This window comes from Patella vulgata, chromosome 6, assembly GCF_932274485.2.
Source record: "Patella vulgata chromosome 6, xgPatVulg1.2, whole genome shotgun sequence".
In the NCBI taxonomy this organism is placed as follows: Eukaryota; Metazoa; Mollusca; class Gastropoda; family Patellidae; genus Patella; species Patella vulgata.
Genome location: NC_065884.2, coordinates 25,980,270 through 26,005,278, shown reverse-complemented (window position 1 = coordinate 26,005,278; position 25,009 = coordinate 25,980,270). Strand labels below are relative to the sequence as shown.

The window sequence follows — 25,009 nt, the reverse complement described above, 5'->3', positions numbered from 1 at the left end:
AATTTTTTCTTAAATTCAATGGGTCTGCGTGGAAGCATTATTTTCATCTTGTTTTTATATTATATACACTCTGTATATAAGAAAATAAATATTTTTGGCGTATATTAATCTATGTAGCACTGTTACACCATAACCTTGGATTTATTATAATTTTATTATCACCCATTTTCCTTTTTGCGTCACTTATTTGGAATGTAATTAACCAATTCTATCGCATGTAAAATACGTGGACGCCGGTAAAAGCTGTGACATTTGTCACGCGTCCAATCCGAACAACTAGGCATTGTCCTTGCCAGGCCCTCAGCCATGCATATCAGACAAGAAAAAAATTGGAAACATGCCCGGAAAATACTAGGACTCAGAATCGCCAAAAGTATTTATACTAAAATTCATACTGGTCCAAACATTATCTATTATGGATATCGATACATTACATTAGTTTATAGTCATTTTACAAAACCATGTCTAAATTTTTTATATTTGTGTATTTTCTGTATAGTGACTTAAGAACCCCGGTCCAACTAGATAAAACAAAACAGTTATAAAAGTCATTGAATCTCGGCGAAATGATCAACTTAAACCCATAAACCATATCTGGATTTCTTTAACAAAAGAAACTTCTTAAAGATTATAATCAAGGGCGATATAACTTGGGATAAGAACAATAGGATCGCCAGAGGCACCTCATGACGAAAAAACAACACCACATAGAAAAAACGGATCAATCATTATTAACTTGTCATATCCATCACATGACATCATATAGACTTATTGACAAGCAAGAATGAAAACTGTCAAAAATGACACGACATAAAAATTTACAATAATGCATCACTGGTTATACTTTAGATGGCGTGAATTAAAGGTGTTCCGTGGCAACACGGTGTAAAGACATTCATTTTATATCAGACACGGGAAGAGAAGCATTTCAAACGGAGACGCAAATCTCGACCGGATCGAACGCGATTTGTGCCTTAGCTTAAAACTAAATTATATATTGTGTGATTCTTGAACTATGACAAACGAGACTGATTTGAAAGTGAACATTTATGAAGACGATCCCAGATGGGAAGAATGCAAATTCCAAATACTAAAACAAAACAGTATGGACCAAGGAAAGAAAACCAAATGGGGTCGTAAGTTAAAACCAAGAAGGAATTTGATTCGCAAAGAGGGTCAGTGTAATGTGGCTTATAGAGGAATCCCCAACAAAAGAATGCGATTCCTGAAGGACTTTTACGTCACCCTGGTTGATATGCAATGGCGATGGGCTACCCTGTCTTTATTTGGTGGTTTCTTAACTTCATATTTTGTCTTCGGTTTCATATATTGGCTGGTTTGTTACACACATGGAGATTTCCATAATCTTGGTAACGCGGATTGGGTTCCTTGTATAGAAAAGGTTACATCATTCTGGGACTGCTTCCTGTTTTCGATTGAAACCCAATCAACTGTAGGTTATGGAACGTTGTATCCCCAACCAACTTGTCCAGTAACAATTCCTCTAGTGTATTTACAAATGACCCTTGGATTCTTAGTGGAAACTGTCATTCTTGGATTCATGTTCGTTAAATTCGCCAGACCAAAGTACCGACGTCATACACTTCTATTTTCAAGGAGCGCTTGCATCAGCAAAGAAAATGGCGCACTGAGTCTCCAGATTCGCGTTGGCGATATGCGACGCACGCATCTTATCCAAACACGTATCCAGGCCATGTTGGTACGTAAACATATATCAGAGGAAAGACAAGTTTATCCTCTATATCAGCACAGACTGGACGTAAACGCCAATGGTATGGAAGATACTCTTTATTTAATGTACCCAGTGGTTGTGCGACATGTTATCGATGAAAAAAGTCCTTTGTGGACGATCAAACCCGAGGAACTTTGCTTGGACAAATTTGAAATTATCGTAGTACTTGAGGGAACAATTGAATCAACTGGTGAACTGTGTCAAGCCAGAACATCTTACAGTGCCAAGGAGATTCTCTGGGGACATAGGTTTGCTAGAATGGAAGAATATGATGAACGTAATGAAATATGGTGTGTTGACTTTGTTCGGTTTGATAACGTAGTTCCTCAACCAACACCACGTTGCTCACCACAAGAAATGGAGGAACTGTATGGCCGAGCAAAATTACAATTAGCAGAAAAAAGTGCCAAAAAGGCCAGTTTGCGTCGTCAAAGACCCCGCTGCGATAGAATCTCTATTGGTTCTGTAGATTCAGATTTCAGCACTGCTTCAGAAGATAACTCTGACGTCACTTTACAGACTACAGCCGACGTAAGGTAATTTACCGTTACAGTTTAAATTTACTTATTACGAGTGCGGGCTTTTAGTTTGTTACCCATTATATTGGTAAATGCTAATTGGCTTATTTTCATGGGGGGTTGGATGGCTGAATGGTTAGCGTGCTCGCTGTCATTGAGTCGACTGGCGTGGTTTCGAATCCCCGGTTGTACGTGGCAAGGAGAAGGGTCGCCTGTCCAACCTCGTGGGTTTTCTCCGGGTCCTCCGGTTTCCTCCCACTGCTAAAGACTCCTACGCGCAAGCGAATTATGTAAATAAAATTAAACCATATGTTAGTCCCGAAATGACCAAGTTTGTTTCGAGTGGACGTTAAACCCCATTTCTCTCTCTCTCTTATTTTCATATGTGAGTCACAGTTGCTCGCTAACCAGACGGTCCCGGGTTCAATCCCAGCGTTGGCCGAAAGGTACCGCTGGATTTTCCAGTATGGTTCCCCTTGTCAGTAGTGAACGACGGAGGGCTTGGCAAGGAACATTGTCACTTCGTTCGTATGGGCCCAAAAACGAGGTACACATTGGCGTGGACGTAAAAGAACCTCTGACAATTGGAGTTCGACGAAGTGTAGGCAGAAACACTACATGCCCTATATCTGTCTTCATTAGCCCGATAACATTATTGCATATATGATTTCCTGAAATAGCTGGGCGTGTATTTTTTTTATTATTATGCCACTCCCCAAAAGCCAAAGACCCCATTACATTATATATTTATTAAAATATACAAACACCCAGAATGGTTTTAGGTTCACTGACGCAAAACAACGCCACTGGTTAATGCTAACGTGTTTTTTTTATTTGCAGTTGAAAAATGGGAGCAGTACCACTAATACCAAAACTTGACATAAAGTTGGAAGAACTTAGCAAATTAGAAGATGAATAGATAAATTCGACCGTGTGGGGAGACATAGCAAGAATATTTTAAATTTTGAATGCTGTGATGAACAACGCATCTAAAATCTATGGGAATTTTGTATAAGTACTTGTACCTTTATAAATAATTACAAATCTAAAAAGAACTGGCATTAAAAATGTTCAGTGTTTTTTTTTATTTATTTCTTTTGTGTTTTTGAATTTATCCAGTTTATTTATGTATTTGTAAATATAAATGTAAGATATTGTATATTTATGTAAATATGTTACTTTTAAATAAATACTTCAAACATTTCAGCTGTTTTTTTTTTATTTTCATATGTATAAACATAGCGGGTTTTTTTTTATTTCCACATGTCAATATTTAAAATCACCGTACATATTAGTGAACAGGATTGGCTGTTCTTTTTTTTTGGGGGGGGGGGGGAATTTAAATAGATTCCGTGTCAATCAGATGGGAACTTTGTTCTGGAGGATGTTTATATGATTTTTCAAAGTGATCAAGGGCCATATCTCTGGTGGTACTTGTTGTTGAAAATCAACAGGTTGAACGTCCTCTCGACACAAACCAGATCATTTCGGGAATAACATTTAGTTCAATTTTATTTCAATAATTCACGTGACACTGGTGGACCCTATCCTCGGCTTTCTACGGCTATCTGTACCGGAGTTCTCCTTCATCCCCTCTTTGCCGAACCTAGTGAACGCGATAGGTTTTAATGACAATGTGTCATATCTATCGGAAAGCATCGGAGGACAGGAGAGGACAAGTCCTATCAATAATAAGTTCAACGTGAACTTCAGTCCAGCCGGAGTTACCAACACCCCCACCCTTCCCCTTGCCGAAAACCCTGTAAACGCGATAGAGGCTATAGTTTTGCACTGACCCTTTTTCATCAGCGTTCGTCACTTCGGATTGTTGAAACCTGCATTACGCATCTATCGTAGCAATGATCTCTGTGTTAAGATTATATTTGGAACGTGTTTAACCAGTTTTATCACATATGTGATAATGACTGACACCAATATTGTCTTTTAAAATGTTATCCAGACACGCTACGGGTCGTGGGCATAGTAGTCTAAGGGAAATAACTCCAAAAACTAGTCTTTTCAGACGGACACAGATCACTAAAGATTGCCCCATTGACTCCAATGTTAATTCTCGTATCTTAGACCGGCTCTAACTTTTTCCCAAATTTTCGTTGGGTAGAACGCTTTCTACCACAGATGGAGCAACATGTGGCAACCACTTGCCCAAAAGCACGTATGAGGTTCTTCATGAAAAACTTGAGATACACAAGCTGGAAGTAGAGACAAGTAAACATGCAATTTCAGGCCCTACATTTCAACGTAACCAACCTCTCAACTCTTGTATCCTTCCGCATCAAAATTATGAATATTCACCAAAACCTGGCAGAAAATGTATTTTCAAACCCTTTTCCTCGATTCTACACCAAAAAGTCAACAAAAATCGCCATGCAAAAGGGGGAAAAAGGAAAAGGGAGAGGAAGACTAAAAATAGCTTTGGCCCTTGTTTCGTGATCTGTGTCCAGACGGAGGGACCCCACCATAATATTTGCTCATTCACTTCAATGTTAATTCTAGTCTTTGTCCGGCTCTAACTTTTTTTCCAAATTTTTGTTGGGCTGAATGCTTTTCACTACAGACAGAGCAGCCAATGGGTATGTCTTTGCTCAAAGGTTGGTATGAGATTGACGACAGAAAGTTTGCGATACACAAACTTGGAAGTAGCATTCTAAACTATCCGCCGCAGCCTACATATCTCACAGTAACTAATCTCTAGTCTAACTCTGTTACCGCCAGTCTCTAAACCCAAAAGCTATCAATTCAACCCTTTAAAAAAGGGGGTGGGGGAAAGAGGGGGGTGGGTAACGTCCCACACAAACCAGGTCATTTCGGGACTAACATTTGATTCAATTTTATTTCAATAATTCGCTATATACTGGCTGACCTTATCTATCCTCAGCTTTCTGCGACTTTCGGTTCAGGGGATGAACCAAACCTATTGATAATCATGATATTCTGCGACCTTTCACCCCACCCCTAATCTTTTCGAAAAATCTCGCCTGAGCACAATAGAAGCTTTTGTTTTGAACGGATCTATTTAAAGCATTGGGGTGATGAACCCTATAGATATTAAGCTTTCCTCGATTTCAGTTTGGTTTGAAGGACAACCCTATCGTTATTCAGCCGCGTTTTTATAATACTATGTCCTAAAAATTTGCCATTTATAGTGTCCCCGTGCAGTGAAAATTTTCCCTACAGAAAGTTGAACTCGACATGCCGAATGTCCACGCTTCAGTGGCTTGTCTCGAAGTAATTTCTGGCTAATCACGCAGTGCGATGATATTCAGCAGAAACGAGCGATTGATTGACTTAGTGTCTTTATAGAACAGAATGTCAACATCCGCATGTGCACACTTCACAAGACAGGATGGAAACCATCCCATTATATTTGCATTAGACCGACTTTTTCGCCACAAACTCGTACATGGAAAGCAGGCTTTAGTATTTTATGTAGATTTATTAGAAAATGCACTTCCGCAATGGAAAAAACAGTTTGCCAGGCAATGGATCATACAGACATCCTGATCTTTGTAGAATATCACTGGTATGTTGACATATTCAAGAGCAACAACTATCAGAAAATACACACAAGTTTACGAATTAAGAACAATGACTCTAGAAATTAATTAGTGAGCAATAAAATCTGTCATATTGAATAATGCATACAAATTTGAATAATGCATACAAATCTGAATTGATTTGAATAATGCATATAAATTTCGATTGATTTGAATAATATATAACTTCAAATAGGATTCTTAATCTCAAAAATGAAAGCAATACACATATATTTTAAAATATGGGACAATAAATGTAGATTGAAGAGTATTCACAAGAAACCGTGAAAAACGGACAGACAGCAATGGGTCAAAATTATATCTTGATAATCCATTTTAAATCTGATGTTATATCATTGCCAACATGCCAAATGAGACACCGATATTCAAAACTATCCAAATCAATTGCACATCAAACAGACAATTACCACCCAACTTGCCCCATTAACCGGTTTAATTTGTATTTAATACAACAACAACGGTAGGTTTTTTTTTTATATTTGTTTATTTTTTTTAGTTTTACAAGCTTCCTCCTTAGATTATACCAATCTGAAAGAAAAAAAAAGGAAATAATAAAATTTAAAACACTAGTCATATGAATATAGTGTAGTTAATGATAACATATAAACAATTGGATTTTATTATTTTGTCGACACAATACTTCAGTTATCTTCTGGCTTATGTTCCTTAAATTTTATTTTATTATGTGCAATGTTTACTAGGGGTAATTCTGTCTAATCTTCTTCAAATTTCAATTGCCAACAGTTCTCTTAGAAACATGTCAATAGTTCTTATAACCGCATGGTAATGTGTATTTTTGTCATCTCTCTCTAAGCCTAATCATCTGGGTCACGACTTTCACGTAACACACATTTTCAACAATCTACCTCATATTAGCATACTCCCCGCAGTGTTTCGTTTGATTAGAGCTAATCCAACTAAACACTGCTTTAATGGAAGCAAATTTCTGTTCCAAATTATGACTGGTCAATAGTCCGATTAACAACCAATAGCTAACTGCGTAACAATATGATTACGCTTTAAACAAAGCTCCAAATTGGACCAAATATGTTTACATAACGTTACGTCAGGACTCCCGATTTTATTATGCCCAATTAACCAGTGCATAGCAGAATATTGCAGACAATCTAATTGCGTGACAAACGAGGCTATCAACATGGATAGAATGTAAACAATACTGTATGTAGACGAACAAGACTTGTCCAAAGTTTTAGGGAAGACCTCAGATTAAACGAAGGGCTGTCATGTTGCTGTACTTCGGATAGATTTGACTGAACGGGAAGAATAGACACACTCCCTCAATAGCTCAAGTATCAGAAGCCAATCCAGCAATGGGCAGAGAGGGACTTCTCGGGTCATTGCTTCAGGAATATGCATATTAGAAATTGGTCATCACTGCGTAACGTAAGCCTAAAATGTTCATTTGAACAGGCTACCTCAATCAGAATCAGAGTTATTGTGTTCCAAAAAGTTTGACGAACAAGTTGGGATACAAATCAGCAATGTATTTATGAATCATAAAATTGACTTCAGCAGAGATCAAATAAACTGCATCAAGAATAATTATACTAGGCATATTATTGGAAATAGAGAATCAATTTTACTGAAACCAAATACTCACTTTACTGGCAATTTCTAAACCATCATAATCTGATGGAAGTCGTACATAAGCCTTCTTTTCTCCATCAGGTCTGAAATATACCAATACATCATATAATCTTATAGCACCTAACTGCATCATGAATTTAAAATTTGTCAGTATATAGAACACCAATCAAAAAAATATGTTCTCTCCAAGGTCACAAATTTGGGTTTCAGTGATAAGCTACATTGGTTTGTCTTTTTAGGTGAGGTGTGGTCATGGAGGTAGTGGAGGTAGTGGAGGTTTATCTAAAGTGGATTCTTCACACACACATACCCCCAACCATTCTTTTAATTTAGTACTACTTGGAGGTTTTTTTCATTCAATGTGTTTGGTCGGTCACAACCTTAACATCTCAAGGCAGTGCATTCTGAGCATGTGACGCCTGCATAATAATGTCCATGACTTTGATTAGAAGCTAATCAAGTGTCTGGATAATCAAAGTCTTTATTACAATAATAGACCACAATATCATACTCATTTTGTACTATAGTGTTTCATTTCGAGGTGTATCATTTCATGACTTATTTTCATTGTCTGCATTTAGTTACATGTATGTTACTTGTTGATTGGAGTAGGGAATTTATATGAAAACAACAGTTTGTAGTTTTTGTAAATAGGAATGTTGCATAGTATCTGTAGCAAGGGTGGGTTTCCCTTTTTGATTCTGAATGACAGAATGTGTATCAGGCACTTAGAACATACTCTCTGTGAGGTATAGCACTATATAAATGACATTACAATAATATTTTCTACAAACATTCAACTTACCTGATTAAAGTATTAACTTTAGCCACTTCAATTGAATATAAAGCTTTAACAGCATTACTAATAGTATATTTATTGGCACGTCTGTCCACAATAAAAACTAATGTATTATTATCTTCTATTTTCTTCATGGCTGTTTCAGTTGTAAGAGGATATTTTACAATCTTGTATTTATCTAGACTGAAATGAATTATTTCATACGTATAAACATGATTTTCACCTTGAATATATTTCATTTATCAAGAATAAAAATAGTTGTCACATAAAATGGCAATTTTATGATTATATTATTATTTGAATATTATATGAACACTTTTTATTAAAGATACATTATGGGAGATTCGATAACGAGTTGGCAGTTCTCCCTATAAATAATAGTTAACTAGATAATGTAAAGGCAATTTGCTGAAAATTTCATTCAAATTGACCCACTATGAACCGAGAACTAAGCGAATGAAATTTCCGCCTATCCTCGATCATCATTACTAAAGTCAGTACGATAAACAGCAGTCGCGATTATCCATTTAATCGTTAAATCATGAAGGAAAGTTATATGTAAAAAGTAAACATTTACTTCAGTGCACAACTCCACTGCACTCAAAATCATTTTATACATTCAAAAATGGTAGTCTTCAACCATCAAAAAAAAAAAAAAAAAAAAAAAAAAAAAAAAAAAAAAAAATTCAGCTATGTTCCAGTAATGATAGATGGTAGACCTGAATTATTCCTTTTGCTCACGTGACTTAATTGGGAGAAGTTGTCCCTGGTAAAACTCTTGCTGGAGGGAGCCTTGATTGTTTACTGCGGATCACATCTCCGATGTGTATAACATCATAATTTATTCAAGAACTGATCCAGGTCAGGGAAATTGTCTCTTTTGATTGATATATATTTTTTTTCTTTTTCGCTTGTATCTCCATTATTGCAAAACAATCACATGGCTATGTGTCCTCTGGGTTATTTTACACATGGATCAAGTATGCAGTCTAAAACAGATTGGTACTGAAAAGTACTTTCGTATCTTCGACTACTCAACACCCTTAAAAATGAAATGGGGTTTAACATGCTACTTTTCTGAACCAACTGAGCATTGTAATTGGAGTAGAGAAGGAACCCATAAGCGTTCAATACCCACAAACCAAACTAAATACTAACAAAATCTAGGGAATGTTCAATTTACTTACCCCCTTTTTGTTGTCAGACTTCTGGGATATTTAGGAGCTCGGGGCAACTTGAGGGTTTTGGGTCTCTTGAATGAAGGCGTTGTTCGAACCTTTCGGATTCGTTTTTGGTTGACACCTCTGAGCGCTGCCTTTTTGGCACTTAGAGCCTTTTCTTTAGCTGAGCCAGGTTTACCGGTCTGTTTTGTTTTTACAGGTTTTAAGTTGGCATCTTTGCCTTTTTTAACTGGCTTCTTATCAGATTTTTTCTTATCTGCTGGTTTTTTAGCAGCAGGTTTCTTCTCTGCTTTTTTCTCTTTCAGGGGCTCTTCAGCTTTAGGGGCAGCTACAAAATAAAAAGCAAAAAATAGGTTTAAAACGTAGTTACAGCAAATACAAGCCAACAGTGAGGCTGATGTCCCCCGCCAAAATACCAAAATAAATAGATGACACATTAATTTATCGCACATTTATTTTTTTTAAAGTATCAAGCAATCAAACTGATTATCAACTATACACTTAAGTTTCATCACTCTCTATCAAAGTTATCTTGTCCTAAAGCATCAACCAACAAGGCATTGACCTAATCAACACATACACCAAGTTTGAACATTCTAGCTCAATTAGGAAGAGAGTTATCGTGCCCCAAAGTATCAACCAATCAAATTGCTTATCTCTGCTTACCCTAAGCGGAAAATGCTCATCTAATCAAATTGCTTATCTCTGCTTACCCTAAGCGGAAAATGTTCATCTTCGAACTCCATCAAGGCATTGACCTAATCAACACATACACCAAGTTTGAACATTCTAGCTTAATTAGGAAGAGAGTTATCGTGCCCCAAAGTATCAACCAATCAAATTGCTTATCTCTGCTTACCCTAAGCGGAAAATGCTCATCTTCGAACTCCATCAAGGCATTGACCTAATAAACACATACACCAAGTTTGAACATTCTAGCTCAATTAAAAGTTATCGTGTCCCAAAGCATCAACCAATCAAATTGCTTATCTCTGCTTACCCTAAGCGGAAAATGCTCATCTTCGAACTCCATCAAGGCATTGACCTAATCAACACATACACCAAGTTTGAACATTCTAGCCCAATTAGGAAGAGAGTTATCGTGTCCCAAAGCATCAACCAATCAAATTGCTTATCTCTGCTTACCCTAAGCGGAAAATGCTCATCTTCGAACTCCATCAAGGCATTGACCTAATAAACACATACACCAAGTTTGAACATTCTAGCTCAATTAGGAAGAGAGTTATTGTGTCCCAAAAAGTGTGACGGACAGACAGACAGACGGACAGACAGACGGACGGACAGACAGACAGACAGACGGACGAACCCATTTTAATAGTCCCCTGCTTTCTTCGAAAGGCGGGGGACAAAAATGAAATGAACATGGCTACACTTGCAAGACCAGAAAAGCATGCATTTATTCCACTTATTGCAGTCAGGAAAATAAAGCTCTGATTTCCTATACCAGTGTTTCCACTAGTTTCAAAATTTACCAATACATTGTGTGAGTTAGACCAAAACATTGGTGCTAGTGTTAGAGTATTGGCAGTAAGAGTTTGCCTGAGCCCCTTAATTTGATGTTAAGGTTAGAAAAAAGATTACACTTTGGAAAATAAATTTTAAATTTGAAACTCATGGTCATTTTTCATAATTGGTTTGTTCTATCTACCTCTAAGTACATTGCTTGTAAAGAATTATATAATGCATACGAGACAAGTAGTTAAAACTTTATTTTTTTAGCTCTAACTTAACACTGACTCAATGTTTTGACCTCATCTAAATTTGTAACATTATCTTGCCTTTTAATTACTTAAGTGAGGTGAATCCAACACTTGTATCCTTCTAGTGTTTCCCTAATCTAAGCTCATAGAAGTTTTCCTATTTTTTTTAACATGGGCTCAAATAGGACACTACCTCTATTAGTGGTTTAACGTCCACTCGACACAAACTAGGTCATTTTGGGACTAACATATGGTTCAATTTTATTTCAATAACTCGCTTGCACGTAGGTCTTTAGCAGTGGGAGGAAACCGTAGGACCCGGAGAAAACCCATGAGGTCGGACAGGCCACCCTACTCCTTGTCACGTACAACCGGGGAATCAAAACCACACCAGTTGACTCAATGACAGACTTTATGATACAGCGCGCACGTGCTAACCATTCAGCCTACCCCGCTAATCCTATAAAAATAAGCCAAGGAATTATCCAAGCAGGATAAGTGGAAGCCATCTTCGGGTAACACTAGTGTTGTTTGGAGACTACCTTGTAATCTTATCCACAGTTGAATGACTATAATTACCTTCCTTTTCGGCTTAATACTTGATTTGAGATCAAAAGTTAGAAAAATAGTTAGACTAGTGTTACATTATGACATAACTATTTACTCCAACACTACATCTGACCTCACCCATTGTACCAACAGTAAATAGAAAAAATATTGTTCCAAAAATAATTTTACCAGTTTGATAAAAAAAAAAAAAAATAATACATCTATCAATCATTGAAACAAACCGGTCTTAACTGACCAAATCTCTTCATTGGCTTTGACATTTTTAAAGTGTCAGTTCATGTCATTCGGTTATTTACATGGCACTACTGAGATTTTAACTATCTTAAGACCTTGCCATGACTTTGAAATGCAATAAATGACAAGTTGTACATGTGGTTTAATTGTAAATACTTTGTCCAGATCACCTACAAATTAAGAATGAAATGAAATAGGATTTAATGTCCTACGTTCTGCACAGACTGGGCTACTGAGGACGGGCATACGTCATACAGTGTGCCATGAGAGGACTTTTGCATAAACAGCGGCACAACAGCCTACTCCTACATCAAATTCCAACTGTTGAGGGTTCTTTTTCGTGCACGCCAATTTGTATACTGGGCCTTATCCCCAGTGGTCTCTTTCCGTTCTCCTTCACTCCAGTAATCCCTGGGTTCATCCATGAGGGAGACACATATTCGAATTACATGTATCTGCCTTGATTGTGCTATTTTTATCAACTATTTAATCGCTAAATACATAAAAACTGACATAAAAACATTCCCATCAAAAAGATGTTTTAGGACATCTTTTTGTGTGCATGTCACTTATTTTATACTAAATTTCTTGTAAACTTTCTCATAAGTGAGAGAACGAGCCACCATATTGTTGTGTGAATATAAACAATGAAGCTAATATTGGTTTGTAAACAGATTTTTGATTGGGTTGTAAAATCAAGCTATGATCAAGTGCTGATAATCTGAATACATGAATACGCCATGGATGAACCCAGGTGTCAGGGTACGGTGGAGTAGAATGGAATGAGATCACTGGGGATACCGACTACGGAGGAAGATGGAACTTTGGTTTTTAAAAACACAGCCGCAACCGGTTAAGCAAATCTTTCACTTATATTATAATAATAACTTTGTCTATTTTAATATATTTCATCAGAACCTGTTTTTTTTTTCTGTTTGAGTCTTTGTTTATACAAAATTAATAAATGAATAAATGGGATTGTTGGTAATAGAATGCCAACAGCAAAGTAAACAAAACTTTGAGCAGGCAGGAAAAAGAAAATTTTAATTGCAATGCCATTCAAATAGTCATATGTTCTTTTTTCTGCAGGATATTCTTCATTAATATTTTTTTATGTACCCATTCACACTAAATTAAATTGCACTAAATAAAATAAAATCGAGAAATGGTCAAATATCCACTGCATGAACAATTTTTTTCTACTACTACTACTATTACAGAAATTCTAGTATTAAGTGCTGCACTGGTAGGGTGTCCCAACCAGCCAAAATTTGCTCTATTGAAAGTTGTACATGCTTCAGTGACTAGTCTCGAACTGCTTTCTGGCAAGGAAGGCAGTGAGAGAATAACTGGCAGTATAGTCAATGAGGTTATAACTAGCCATCGCATATGAAATTTTCAACACATCTACATGTATGACTATTAAATCCGTAAAAACCTATTGTTAACGATTCTGAATAACAATTATATTTAGCTGATTCGTTGTGACAACAGCTTTAGAAAATTACGTTCGTTTTGTTTTTTAATTTGCTATTATACCGTTAGTAGTGCTATCTTTTGGTTTAGTAAAAGTAATATCTTGGAAGCTCCTTCGTTGGGCAAGAATATCATACTAGTAATACTAGTAGTATTTTCCTTTTGTTTTTACAAGGTTCTCAAAACAATCTTGAGTTGCCTAACATGCGTGTTTCTAAAGTAGATTTAGTGATCTAGCTTTCTGTAACGTTTCGTAGAAATAGTCTTGATTATCCTGGTTAAGAGGGACTAATTTCATATCAAGGGTAGATAACCTATTTTGGACTCAAGAATGCCCGGATTCAATGGCATCGGATTGACAACTTTTTCAGTCTATTTTGTTTTGTTGATATTAAATGGTTATAACTTGGTACATACCACACAACTGTTTATTTAGGGACTATTAATGTGAGATACATGTAGTAAGTTAATCATACATTATGCAAGAGCTAAATCTGTCTTTTGCAGGGTCTTTTTTTTAGGCATGAAATGTTATCTAAATTATTAATTAGACATTAATTAACCTATCCAGATCATAATCAACTCTAGATGGCATCGCTAGTCTATCTTTAGTGGATTATGAGCCGATTTACTGCATAACTTTCCTACACGATTTAAAGGAGCTAAATCGCTAATATTTAGGACCTAGAAATTTACCCAAATGGGTCGAAACGCATATAATAATGTAATCTGATTGTATATAAACTGATTTACATTCAATTGTTTCCTTTTTGACTCAATTTGAAATCAGTTATGTCCAGCGAAATACATCAGTGTCTCAACCCTATAGCAATTTCTAGGGTCTGGTTATTCCAGTCTATTAAGCAGGCTCTCAAGTTGAATATGTCTAGCCTTGTTCTTTCTGGTCACTTGTTGCAAATGACGCTAAAATGCACTATGGTACACGATTCGTGTATCAATGGTAAAATGTTTATTTTGTCTTGAATATTGGATATCAGAAGCCTGCCTTTTGCCTGGTAAAAACACAGAATCAATGTTGATTTGAATTGACAAATAATTCGTATTTTCAACGTGTAAGACTTTGGATGATATTGAGTTAGAGACTTAGCTACTTTAACAATTAAATGGATAATCGAGACTATGCTGTTTATCAAACTGACTTTAGTAATGATCGAGGCTAGGCAGAAATTTCAATCGCTTAGTTCTCAATTCATAGTGTATCAATTGGAATGAAATTTTCAGCAAATTGCCTTTACATTATCTAGTTTTTAACTATTATAGTGAGAACTGCCAACTCATTATCGAATCCTCCATAATGTATCTTTAATACTTATTGTATATTTGTCGAAATATATTTGGAGATATTTAATTTATTTATTTATTATGGTGGGACACCCTAGCATTGGAGATAACTTTTAATGTATTGGTCATAGGTGGTAAATTTATATATATATATAGCCTATAGCACATGATCAACTGATGCATAATCGATGAGTACCAGTATTCGTTCAGAGTTACTGTTACAGTCAAGTTCAGTTTATTTATATTTATTACATTTTGATTCCACACGTGCAAAACATCCATGTTTTTTATTCATTTATGCCAAATTCTGAGAGTGAAATAGGCAATCCTAATATATTTAATGGAATAAACGCATATTGGGGCTTTCGAAATGTGACTTTAACAAAATTTTATTTCAGCAGGAAAGAGAAACAGGCATATAAAGTTATCATACTCGTTGCTGGCTTCTTCTTAGGGGCCATGTTGACGGTAAAAGGAAAATTTGGGGTGTTCAACTTCCGCAGCACGATGCCCAAAATGTGAATGCGCAAGTTCAATGAAGGAGTTCCCTATATCCGTTTCCGGAAGGAATTCCTTGACATTTACGAAAACATTCTTGCCGGTGGTCTATAATAATTGTTCATTGTTACAGACAAAACAACAAAGTTTTATTAATTGACAGTTTTGGTAAATGGTAATTTGTTATTTTAAGATAATAAAACTTATATGAATAATTTGTAATTTTAGACTGCTCTTAGTAACAGTAATTGAGTAATTGTGGAGGACCGCACTACACACAGGTTATAACTAGGCCTAATTATTAGAATTAGTAAAAACTTGGAAAAGATTGTAGCATATTTGCCATGTGGTTTGAAAAATTGAATAGCCTACCATGATACATGTATTTAGCTACAAAGTACTTTATTTTGTTATAGGAAGATTTATGTGATGATTTATTAATCTGAGAGCCACCAAAAAACCCTCAATCTATTCTTGAAAAATGTCTGCTGGCAGAACAGTTTTATCCAATAATGTGTCTAAGGACCGAGTTGTTTCGAAATTTCAACAGGTAATTATATATCAATATTTCTCAAAATATATTGGATTTCAGTGGTTTATTGATCTAATCTTACACTGGCCTCAGTATTGATGTCACTAACCATTTGTCTGATTTATCTACCTACAAAAAAAAATTGACCCTGCATAGCACAGGTATAGCAATGAACCAAAAGTAGCCTAACTTCGAAACCAGAAGTGGTAGGCCATCGTCAACAGGCCTATGTTACTCCCCGGTCCGAGCTACCCCTATACACCAAATTTCACGTCAGGACAGCCCTAGTCTAGCTGCCAACCCTGAACAGTCACAAATATTAGTATAGATGATATGTAAAGCATTACAAGGGTCTTTATTCAAGAAGTTAAATCTTTTTTTTATCAAATTTTATAAAATCAGGATTGAATTTAAAACATTTAAGCTCTGCGAATAACAGCCCAAATATCTTTGTAGATTATATTTATTCAGAATGTGTAGCAATATGTAGCTATGCTATATTTAACCCTAGCATTTGACATGAATATATCTGTGGTTTTTCAGGCCTATCATGCAGATGCTACACCATACCAGAAGATGAACTTTCATCCAAAAGTTAAAAGTGCTTGCTCTGAAAATAGAACAGGAACTGTTGGGTATGTAAGAATGAACTTCAATTTGTAACAGATAATCTAATTGATATTTTCTCGGTCAGTGTTAAATGAGGATATTGTTGTTGACTGTTTCTTTATAAATTATAGAGAATACTTTTCAGATTTTGATCCCTTCATCAACCAACAAAAAAGATTTTCATTTGAGTCTGGGGGGTTGAATGGTTAGCGCGTGCGTGTTGTATCATAAGGTCTGCCTTTAACAGCAACTTCATAAGATTTAGCTTTATTAACTTTTCCGAAGAAAGTATAACCACCCTGTTCATTCTTGATGTAATGTAGCTCTAGATCCAACCATTCGCCCTGTAAAGAGATTTGATATGACATTATTATGATATTCAATTCAAGTATCCAAACCTTTAGATTTATTGTCATTGAGTCATCTGGTGTGTTTTCCATCCCCAGTTGTACTTGACAAGGAGTAGGGTCGTCTGTCCAACCTCATGGGTTTTCTCTGGGTCCTCCATTTTCCTCCCACTGCTAAAGACACCTACGTGCAAGCAAATTATTGAAATAAAATTGAACCATATGTTGGCCCTGAAATGACCTAGTTTGAGTTTGTGTCAAGTGGATGTTAAACCCCATCTCTCTCTCTCTCTCTCTCTCTCTCTCTCTCTCTCTCTCTCTCATTTGAGCATAGATTTATGCAATAATTGCAATGTATCTCCTGTAATGTTTAAGAGTTAGGATCTAATCCAACCATTCTTCCTTATCACTAGCTTGATCTAATAACAAGTTAAACATTGACAACAAGATATTATTGTTCTGTATTTCAGATTAAAAATATCTAAAGCTGTTATTGTTGGAGATGTATCTGTGGGCAAGACATGTTTTGTTAATAGGTATGGTATATTTTAACATGTAGAAATATCCACCAAATTATCTCTTATAAGTTTGCTCCAGATTCTTTTGAAGTACTAAGTTATCTTTGTAAAGATGCTTTTGTTTGGAAGTGCAAGCCTACAACTATGATCTTCAAGTTCCAATCTGTTGAATTTGATATTTATCACTTGACTTTACTACACAAACAATTTCAAACATACAGTATTTTATGATGAGTCTGTACTTTACAATAAAATATTAAGTGAAATGACAATTGTACTCTTATAAGTTTTATTTACCGGTACTTCAGGGAAAGATTGAGTTGAATTGACCAAATGCCTCAATTACTTCATTATTTGTATATTTGCCAATGGCAGACGTTACTGTATTTTGATTATGGTCTGGATAAATTAATTAATGTCTAATTAAAATAATTTAGATAACATTTCAGGCCTAAAGAAAGAGCTGCAAATAGGCAGATTTAGCTCTTGCATACTGTATGTTTAATACTTTGAACAAAGATGAATCATACAATTATAGAATGATTTTCTTCTTTATTACAGATTTTGTCATGATGTATTTGATAGAGATTATAAAGCTACCATTGGAGTAGATTTTGAAGTTGAAAAGTTTAGTATTTTGTCTACAAACTTTACTTTTCAAATGTAAGTTTCTTTGAGGTTTTTTATTTATTGTTAGAGAGTTTGAGCGTGGGTTAGTGTAGGGGTCAAGTTGACAGACTTTGATACTGTTGAATTGTGCATTTAAAATAACTACATGTTCATTATATATAGTATAAAAATAATGAATATATAGATAATAAATTTTCTTTCTGTGAGGAATAACTTTTTAATACTAAAAACTGCTGGAGATTTTTTATTTTTTGTTTAACTGCACAGTTTTTTTTATTACTATGATACTAGGGCAATTTCTTTTTTTTAGATGGGATACTGCTGGTCAGGAACGATTTAAATGTATAGCTGCATCTTATTATAGAGGTGCCAATGGTAAGTATTGAAATGTGTCGATAAATCTCCCGTCAAAAGGCAACACCCAATCTGTTTCACAGAGATCTTTTAACATCTCTGTAACAAATGACCGTTTCGACAGGTGATGTCACATCACGCGGCGTCAATTGTTGGCTCAATAGCGCGTGCATTGTTTATGTAAGACGTTACTGATTTGGGCTAAATGGTGAATTTTACTTATTTTAATACCCATTTACACTAAATAGGAAATGATTTTTACCTACAAATAATTCAAGGGTCTTTATTTATTTTTTCTAATAAATGAAAAAAATGTTTTAGAATTTAATTTGACAGAAGAAAAAAGTTAATATTTGGGACTCATTTAGTCGCATCATTGTCATCCTTATCAGTGATTGTAGCGGCCTAGCGAAAATTCACTGCTGATCAGTGTGAGCAACACCTAGTAACTCACGTTTTTCTTATTTTGAGAAAAGAAAGGAAAACATAATGAATGAATATTAAACACCAGCTTATCCATTGATTTGACTATTGAGTTACTAGGTTTTTCTGTGGCATACTAGGCAATGAAGGAAGTTGCTAAGTTGTGTCATGGGTGTAACTGCTTACAAAATCAAAAGATTGGAATATCTAGTACAGCAACAGGAAGCACATACCCTAGTAACTACAAATTTGATCCTAACTCAATTTTGATAAAAAAGTGAGTTACTAGGTTTTGACTTTTGACGGGAGAAATGGAGTTATTTCCCTTGTTTTATTATTCCTAGTTTCATAATTTTGTTTTAGCTAATTTTAAAATAAATAGACGAAGTAAGAATTAATGTTGAGATGTGGCCTATTGTCTCTTCTTGTAGACCTAATTTAAACATCCAATATATACATGTTTGTGCTGTCATGTCGTGATATTTTATGCTATTTAGGTAGTCGCAATGACTCACCAACCGAGAGATCTGAGTTTCGATTCTGCTTTTCTCCGAGAAAACTCCATGGTATTTTACAGCTTGTATTCCCCTTGTCAGTTGTCAATGGTGTAGGACAGAGGGCCTGACCAGGAACAGTGTCTAGCCGCTTGGATATGACGAAAAATTGGGTCCTGTGTTCACAATGGTGTGAACATCCCTTCACAGATGGAATTCGAAATAAAGAGTAGGCCATAACCTCACTGCCTGGGCAAAATTGCCCTCATAGCAAACTGTATGGCTTACACCTGTCTTCATTAGCTTAATCAGTGCCGAAAAAGAAGGACATGAAACACCATTTCATGTCATTTATGCTATATAATTATATTTCTGCTTGATGTTTTGTTCAATAAAATGATTTTCCTTGTAGTTGTGATAGTTGCTTTTGATTTAACCGAAGAAGATTCATTAAATAATGTTGACAGATGGATGGAGGATGCATCCGAAAATGCTAGTGAACCAATTAAATTTTTGATAGGGAATAAAAGAGATTTACTGGTAAGCCCTTTCTTTTTTTATTTTGTCGTCAGTATTGTATTCATATGTGGCCGTATTTGTTATACTTACAATTCAACTAATCACAGAATGATTTTAGTCAAATGTCTGAACACAAATAAAAAAGTTATTAGGAAAATAGCTAAGAAGTTTTTCCTTTGAATGTCATGGCCAATCAAAATGATCTACAATATAGTTAAAAACAAGACATATGTATGTTCCTTGTAGACCACCATGCCTTTATTCTGGTGTTTTATAAAGCTATGTTCCTTTCTCTCATGTTTATGGATTATATCCTCTGTTAAAAATGATTAAAGATTAAGGACAAGGTGTTTTATCTATGTATTTCAGTCTGATGCAGCATATGAAGATATAGAATCTCGAGCTGTTGATGCAGCTAATAGACTTGGTGCTGAATATTGGGCTGTATCTGCTAAGACAGGTATGAAGACACTTATCTGCATTTATTGATATAATTTTGTATATACAATACTGAAATATATGTATTATCAAATAAACCCAGAAAAACTTAATATTCTTTTTATAAAATAATTGATTTTCTTTGGTTTTTGCAGGTGAAAATGTAAGAGAGTTTTTCTTCCGAGCAGTTTCATTAACATTTGATTCTCAAATGTTAAAAGAATTAGAATCCACAAGAACTGTTTCTTCTAAACAAATTGGCAATGATTTAATTAGTAAGTATGGTTTAATCAATATGTATCATTTAATTAATAAGTATCATTTAATTACTATCATTTAAAAAGGCACAGTATTCCAGACGTACAGACAAATTTATACTACAAGTATATTCTTTTCAGAAATATTTGAGAAACCTTTAGAAATTCCTCATTTTCAGTACGATATTATGATTCTCAACCTCTATGCATTTTTTACCGGACTGGATAATTTGACAAAACTCAGATACAACATTTTGACTATACTACCAAAGTAATATTGAATTTCTAATTTATAGTTTGTAAACGGCTTGTTTTGAACTGGTTATTATAGCAATTGAGACGAAAGAAAGAACTGTTTCCTCACAGTTAGATTAAAGTTACAATGAACAATGTATTATAATTTTTATGTAAATTATATTACAGGTTTACAAAAACAGAATACAAATTTATATGAAGCTCAGAAAAAAAAGAAATTAAAATGTTGTGATACATCATGATGACAAAGTTTCCATGTTGCTATTGAGTTATATATATTACAGAAAATAGGATATAAATACAAACTTTGGTTTGGAGTTGTATTTAATTAAGTCAGCATTGTATTTTAAAACTGACATATCATGTGGTGCCAGTTAATACTGATAGGATTGTACATTCTATTAGTGTAATATTCTAATCAAAATACAAATAAAATTTCTCTATATCACATACAACATTATCTAGCTCTAGATTTGTTTAGTAACACAATCTTGTAAGTATTATGAAATCTGTACTTCCTAAGATAAGGGTAGTGATCAACCCTTTCTATATATGCAGCTCCAATTGAGAAGGAGCAGACCAGAGAAGTTTTTTCTATTTCATGTAATAGAATATTTTTATGCAGATTTTTAATTCATTATAGTTGGAGGTACATGTTATTTGCTCTTTCTTAAATCTTTCTCAAAATGTATAATGGAGAATATACAGTAAAACTGGTCACAAAGATGATATCTATCCTAATCTTTTGCTTTAAGCTTCTACATTACTTTTTCAAGAAAACTTTTAGTACCATAATTTTGTTAAATTGAAACAAGCAAAAGATTTATTGGCCTACAGCAGAACATCATATAGATATCTATAATGTCCAACCTTCATTAAACATACATTATGCAAGAGCTAAATCTGACTATTGCAGATCTTTCTTTAGGCCTGAAATGTTATCTAAATTATTAATTAGACATTAATTAACTTATCCAGACCATAATCAACTCTCAATGCCATGACTAGCCTTCGATATTTACTGGATTTGAAAACATTTTGTGATGGATGATTTAAGGTCAAAATGGATAATTGAGACATTGTTTTTTATTGTACCGACTTTAATAATGATGATCGAGGCTAGGCCTAAAATTCAGAGTGGAGCAATTTGACTGACATTTTCAGCATATTCTCTTTACGTTATCAATTTTTTAACTATTATAGCAAAAAATATCAGCTCTTTATCTAATCTTACATAATGCCACTTTAACCCACTGGTTTGTGCAGAAAAGCAGGATGTTAAACCATATTTCATTCATTCATCATCCATAATGTACTCATAGATTGCACGAAGTTATTAGCGTAGAGCATAATCCAGCCAAATATCTGTTTTGTTTTTCTTGTTAGTTTATTTGTTATCTTGAAATGAATTTTTATCCTGCATAATATTGTGTAGATTTGTTTTAATCCATCCAAATATATCGGTAGATATATATTTAGCTAAAATTTTGATAATGGTTGTATTCAAGACAGGGTCTGCTTATTCTTTTCTTGAAACATACATTATAGCAGATTTTCATGTTTTTTCAGAAGTTCACATATATTATATTATAAAATATTTTGTTGTATATTTTTTTGCATTGATTAATATGCTGTTGAATATATAAATTTTATATAATCTTTATAATCCCATAATTGTACTAATGACATACCCTCTTATCTAGCTTCTTCTACAGTTATTTATATTATGCTATAGATAAGCATTTGGGTCAAATCCATGTTTGAGATTTTCCTAAGAAAAGACAAAACATTATAAAAGTCAAAAGTCTATTTCTTTTCGCAATAGGATACAAGATAAAAGAATTCAAAAATTGTTAGAATTTATTACCTATATCAAATTATTTTTATTATATAGTAAGTGAAGTGTTTAATATTTACTGGCATATTTATATGCTAAAATTATCCGCCCATTTTATATCAGATATAATTTCATAAACTCAATGTGTTCATTATTTTGATTTTTATAAATGTAAATTAAACATTATTTGGTAAGATAAAACTTGTTAATAGTTTATTTTGATTAAATTGTAGGGTCCTTTTATAGATCGTTTGTCCATTATCCTGGTAACAATATCTGTGTTTTCGATGACATTATTTGACCATGGATGACACTGTCCAAATTCTTGCATCAGTTGTTATGACCCTAGTCCTTAAAACCGTGTAAATGTCTTTAATGTATGGATGCCTCATTTGCATTAATCTCTAAATACATACTCAAACCCATTGTTTAACATTAAGAAAACAAAATAATATTACCAACGCTGGATAACCTCGAGGCTTGGATTCCCCCACAACAAAATGATGGGCCCCGGGGCCGGGGCAATTCTTATGCAATTCTTATTACATAGAGCAGCAAAGATCGATGAAATTTCAATTCAACGTGTCATTGTAAATACTGAACGGAATTGAATGATTTTTGGACTGATATTCGTAGTAGAGATCTATCTTTCACAATATTGTAATGTGCAAAGGATTCATAGGGGGCTAAGATTGTGCAATGCGACTTTAAAGACATAGGGCTATTTTGCCATATCCCCTTTCTGTGCAGGTCCAAGTGCTAACATTGATGGATTTCAACTAAATTTTTAGGTGGGCTGCTTTAGGCATTGCATGGCGCTTATACAGATATGTTGAAAGTTGACCAGGCTTACACACACGGGACGGGACGTCTAAATAATCCTTTACGCCTCAAATTATTATTTAATAGGTGGTGGTATATTGACGTTAGACTGTCCGTCTCTCCTCCCGTCTCTTCCCCAATGTTTTGTTTTCACCCCAGATACGTATCTAAAAACGCTGCTATATACCGATGTAGTTTAGCTTCGATTGGATGAATAATTTCTTTATTAAGGCATGTAAACATCTTAAAAATATGTTAATTTTATGCTATTGGGGTTAATTAAACATACCCGCCCCTATGTAGTGACACACTTTCGCTTTTTTTAACCGAACTGGACCGTTTATTCATACAGGTTCCTGCCCCAATGGCAACGTGAAGTTGGCACGTTATTCGGGATTCGAATAACAATTCGTGAATAATGAATAACGAGCCAGCACGTTATTCGGGATTCGTGAATAAAGAATAACGAGCCAGCACGTTATTCGGGATTCGGCAGTAAAACAGACCGACTTACCTTGCATCTAGAAATGGTTCCACTACTGATGTCTTCCGCCTTACTCCAGCCACAGCAGTGGCTCGTCCTACGGAGTTCCTTTGCGCATTTTTTAGTCAAATGACTACAAAAAGGTTACTGGCCTATAGCTCCCTGCACATAAACTGATCCAAAATAAGGTGAAGCCTTATACCGCATAATTATGATATGAAACCCAACTGCTACGCGAAATTTCTCGCTTTGAAAATGCATTACCACAAAGAAAAACTGCTCAGTAACTATTTTAGTGGTCCAGTCTTCACTATTTGTGATAGAATTACTTATTTCAATACAAACTGTAATGACATATGTGTTGACAATTGTGTGTAATTTGAACCTATTTGAACTTGCGTAAGGAGTCTTAGACTGTATCAATTGTAGCGTTAAACAAAGTTTAACGATACATAATTCTAGCTACCTTGCATCCAACCATTTCCTCCCTACCTACGACCGTACGGATTGTCGCCTGTCCAACCTCGTGGGTTTTCTCCGGGTCCTCCGGTTTCCTCCCACTGCTAAAGACCCCTACGTGCAAGCGAATTATGGAAATAAAATTGAACCATATGTTAGTCCCGAAAAGACCTGGTTTGTGTCGAGTGGACGTTAAACCCCATTTTTTCTCTCTCTCTCCGACCGTACGGGCAAGTGAACGTTGGGTGGCCGACTAGCAAGTAGGGTGTTGACTGGCTTGTTGGAGTGCACGGGGCAGTCCTCTCAAGCAATCACCTTTTTTATTGTCGAATCACGTTATTCGGGATTCGGAAGTAAAACCGACAGACCATTTCCGCGTTACGTTTGCTGGCCGACTAGCAAGGAGATGACCGTGTGTCACGCGAGTAGTGTGTTTACTCGTTTGTTGTCGAATGAGGGAGAGGACTGTCCCGTGCACACCAACAAACGAGTCAACACCCAACTGGCTTGACAAACGGTCTTCTCCGTGCTAGTCCGCCTCAACGTTCACTTACTCCTACGCCCGGGGTAGCGAGGAATTGGTCGGATGCAAGGTTTACAGCCGAATCCAGAATAAACTGCTGGAGGAATCGAGGAAAGGGTCGGATCGAAGGTAGGTCGGCGGTCTATTTTACTGCCGAATCCGGAACAACGTGCTTTCTCTTTATTCGTTATTCGCGAATCCCGAATAACGAACCAGCACGTTATTCAGGATTGGGCAATAACGTAGTTGAGTGCGAGAGAGGACTGCACCGTG

The 25,009-nt window shown here is 35.3% G+C and overlaps 3 protein-coding genes across 4 annotated transcripts; 2 read left to right on the top strand and 1 right to left on the bottom strand.

The window, feature by feature from the left end:
• Window positions 1-951: 951 nt before the first annotated feature.
• Window positions 952-1,753, top strand: LOC126824314 (G protein-activated inward rectifier potassium channel 4; the record flags this gene model as incomplete). Its single annotated transcript, XM_050553514.2, has 1 exon — window positions 952-1,753. A coding segment is annotated over exon 1 (738 nt), but the record flags the coding sequence as incomplete, so codon positions are not given.
• Window positions 1,754-6,276: 4,523 nt separating this feature from the next.
• Window positions 6,277-15,278, bottom strand: LOC126825100 (60S ribosomal protein L23a). The gene is made up of 5 exons (XM_050554582.2): window positions 15,171-15,278; window positions 9,441-9,762; window positions 8,260-8,436; window positions 7,468-7,537; window positions 6,277-6,374 (listed from the first exon to the last, which is right to left on the bottom strand). The coding sequence occupies exons 1-5, from the start codon at window positions 15,196-15,198 to the stop codon at window positions 6,360-6,362; spliced, it is 612 nt and encodes a 203-aa protein (XP_050410539.2). The 5' UTR covers window positions 15,199-15,278; the 3' UTR covers window positions 6,277-6,359.
• Window positions 15,279-15,292: 14 nt separating this feature from the next.
• On the top strand, window positions 15,293-22,619 carry LOC126825097 (ras-related protein Rab-34). 2 transcript variants are annotated; one of them, XM_050554580.2, is made up of 10 exons: window positions 15,293-15,403; window positions 15,652-15,785; window positions 16,311-16,402; window positions 17,194-17,259; window positions 17,803-17,904; window positions 18,182-18,246; window positions 19,555-19,682; window positions 20,031-20,121; window positions 20,255-20,374; window positions 20,780-22,619. In XM_050554580.2, exons 2-10 carry the CDS (start codon window positions 15,717-15,719, stop codon window positions 20,851-20,853), a joined length of 807 nt encoding a protein of 268 aa, XP_050410537.2. In that variant the 5' UTR covers window positions 15,293-15,403; window positions 15,652-15,716; the 3' UTR covers window positions 20,854-22,619. The 2 variants fall into 2 exon arrangements, with proteins under 2 accessions (XP_050410537.2, XP_050410536.2); XM_050554579.2 differs by having other exon boundaries at window positions 15,294-15,410.
• Window positions 22,620-25,009: the final 2,390 nt, after the last annotated feature.

What these genes read in the sequence shown, in the direction of transcription:
- LOC126825100 (XM_050554582.2), bottom strand. Translation starts at nt 15,198, where the DNA reads ATGGCCCCTAAGAAGAAGCCAGCAACGA. An exon ending in TAAGAAGAAGCCAGCAACGA is followed by an intron (nt 9,763 to 15,170) that starts GTATGATAACTT and finishes TTTATTTTGTAG; the next exon opens with CTGCCCCTAAAGCTGAAGAG. An exon ending in AAAGTTAATACTTTAATCAG is followed by an intron (nt 7,538 to 8,259) that starts GTAAGTTGAATG and finishes GGTATATTTCAG; the next exon opens with ACCTGATGGAGAAAAGAAGG.
- LOC126825097 (XM_050554580.2), top strand. Translation starts at nt 15,717, where the DNA reads ATGTCTGCTGGCAGAACAGTTTTATCCAATAATGTGTCTAAGGACCGA. An exon ending in TTATTATAGAGGTGCCAATG is followed by an intron (nt 18,247 to 19,554) that starts GTAAGTATTGAA and finishes TTTTCCTTGTAG; the next exon opens with TTGTGATAGTTGCTTTTGAT. An exon ending in GGAATAAAAGAGATTTACTG is followed by an intron (nt 19,683 to 20,030) that starts GTAAGCCCTTTC and finishes TATGTATTTCAG; the next exon opens with TCTGATGCAGCATATGAAGA.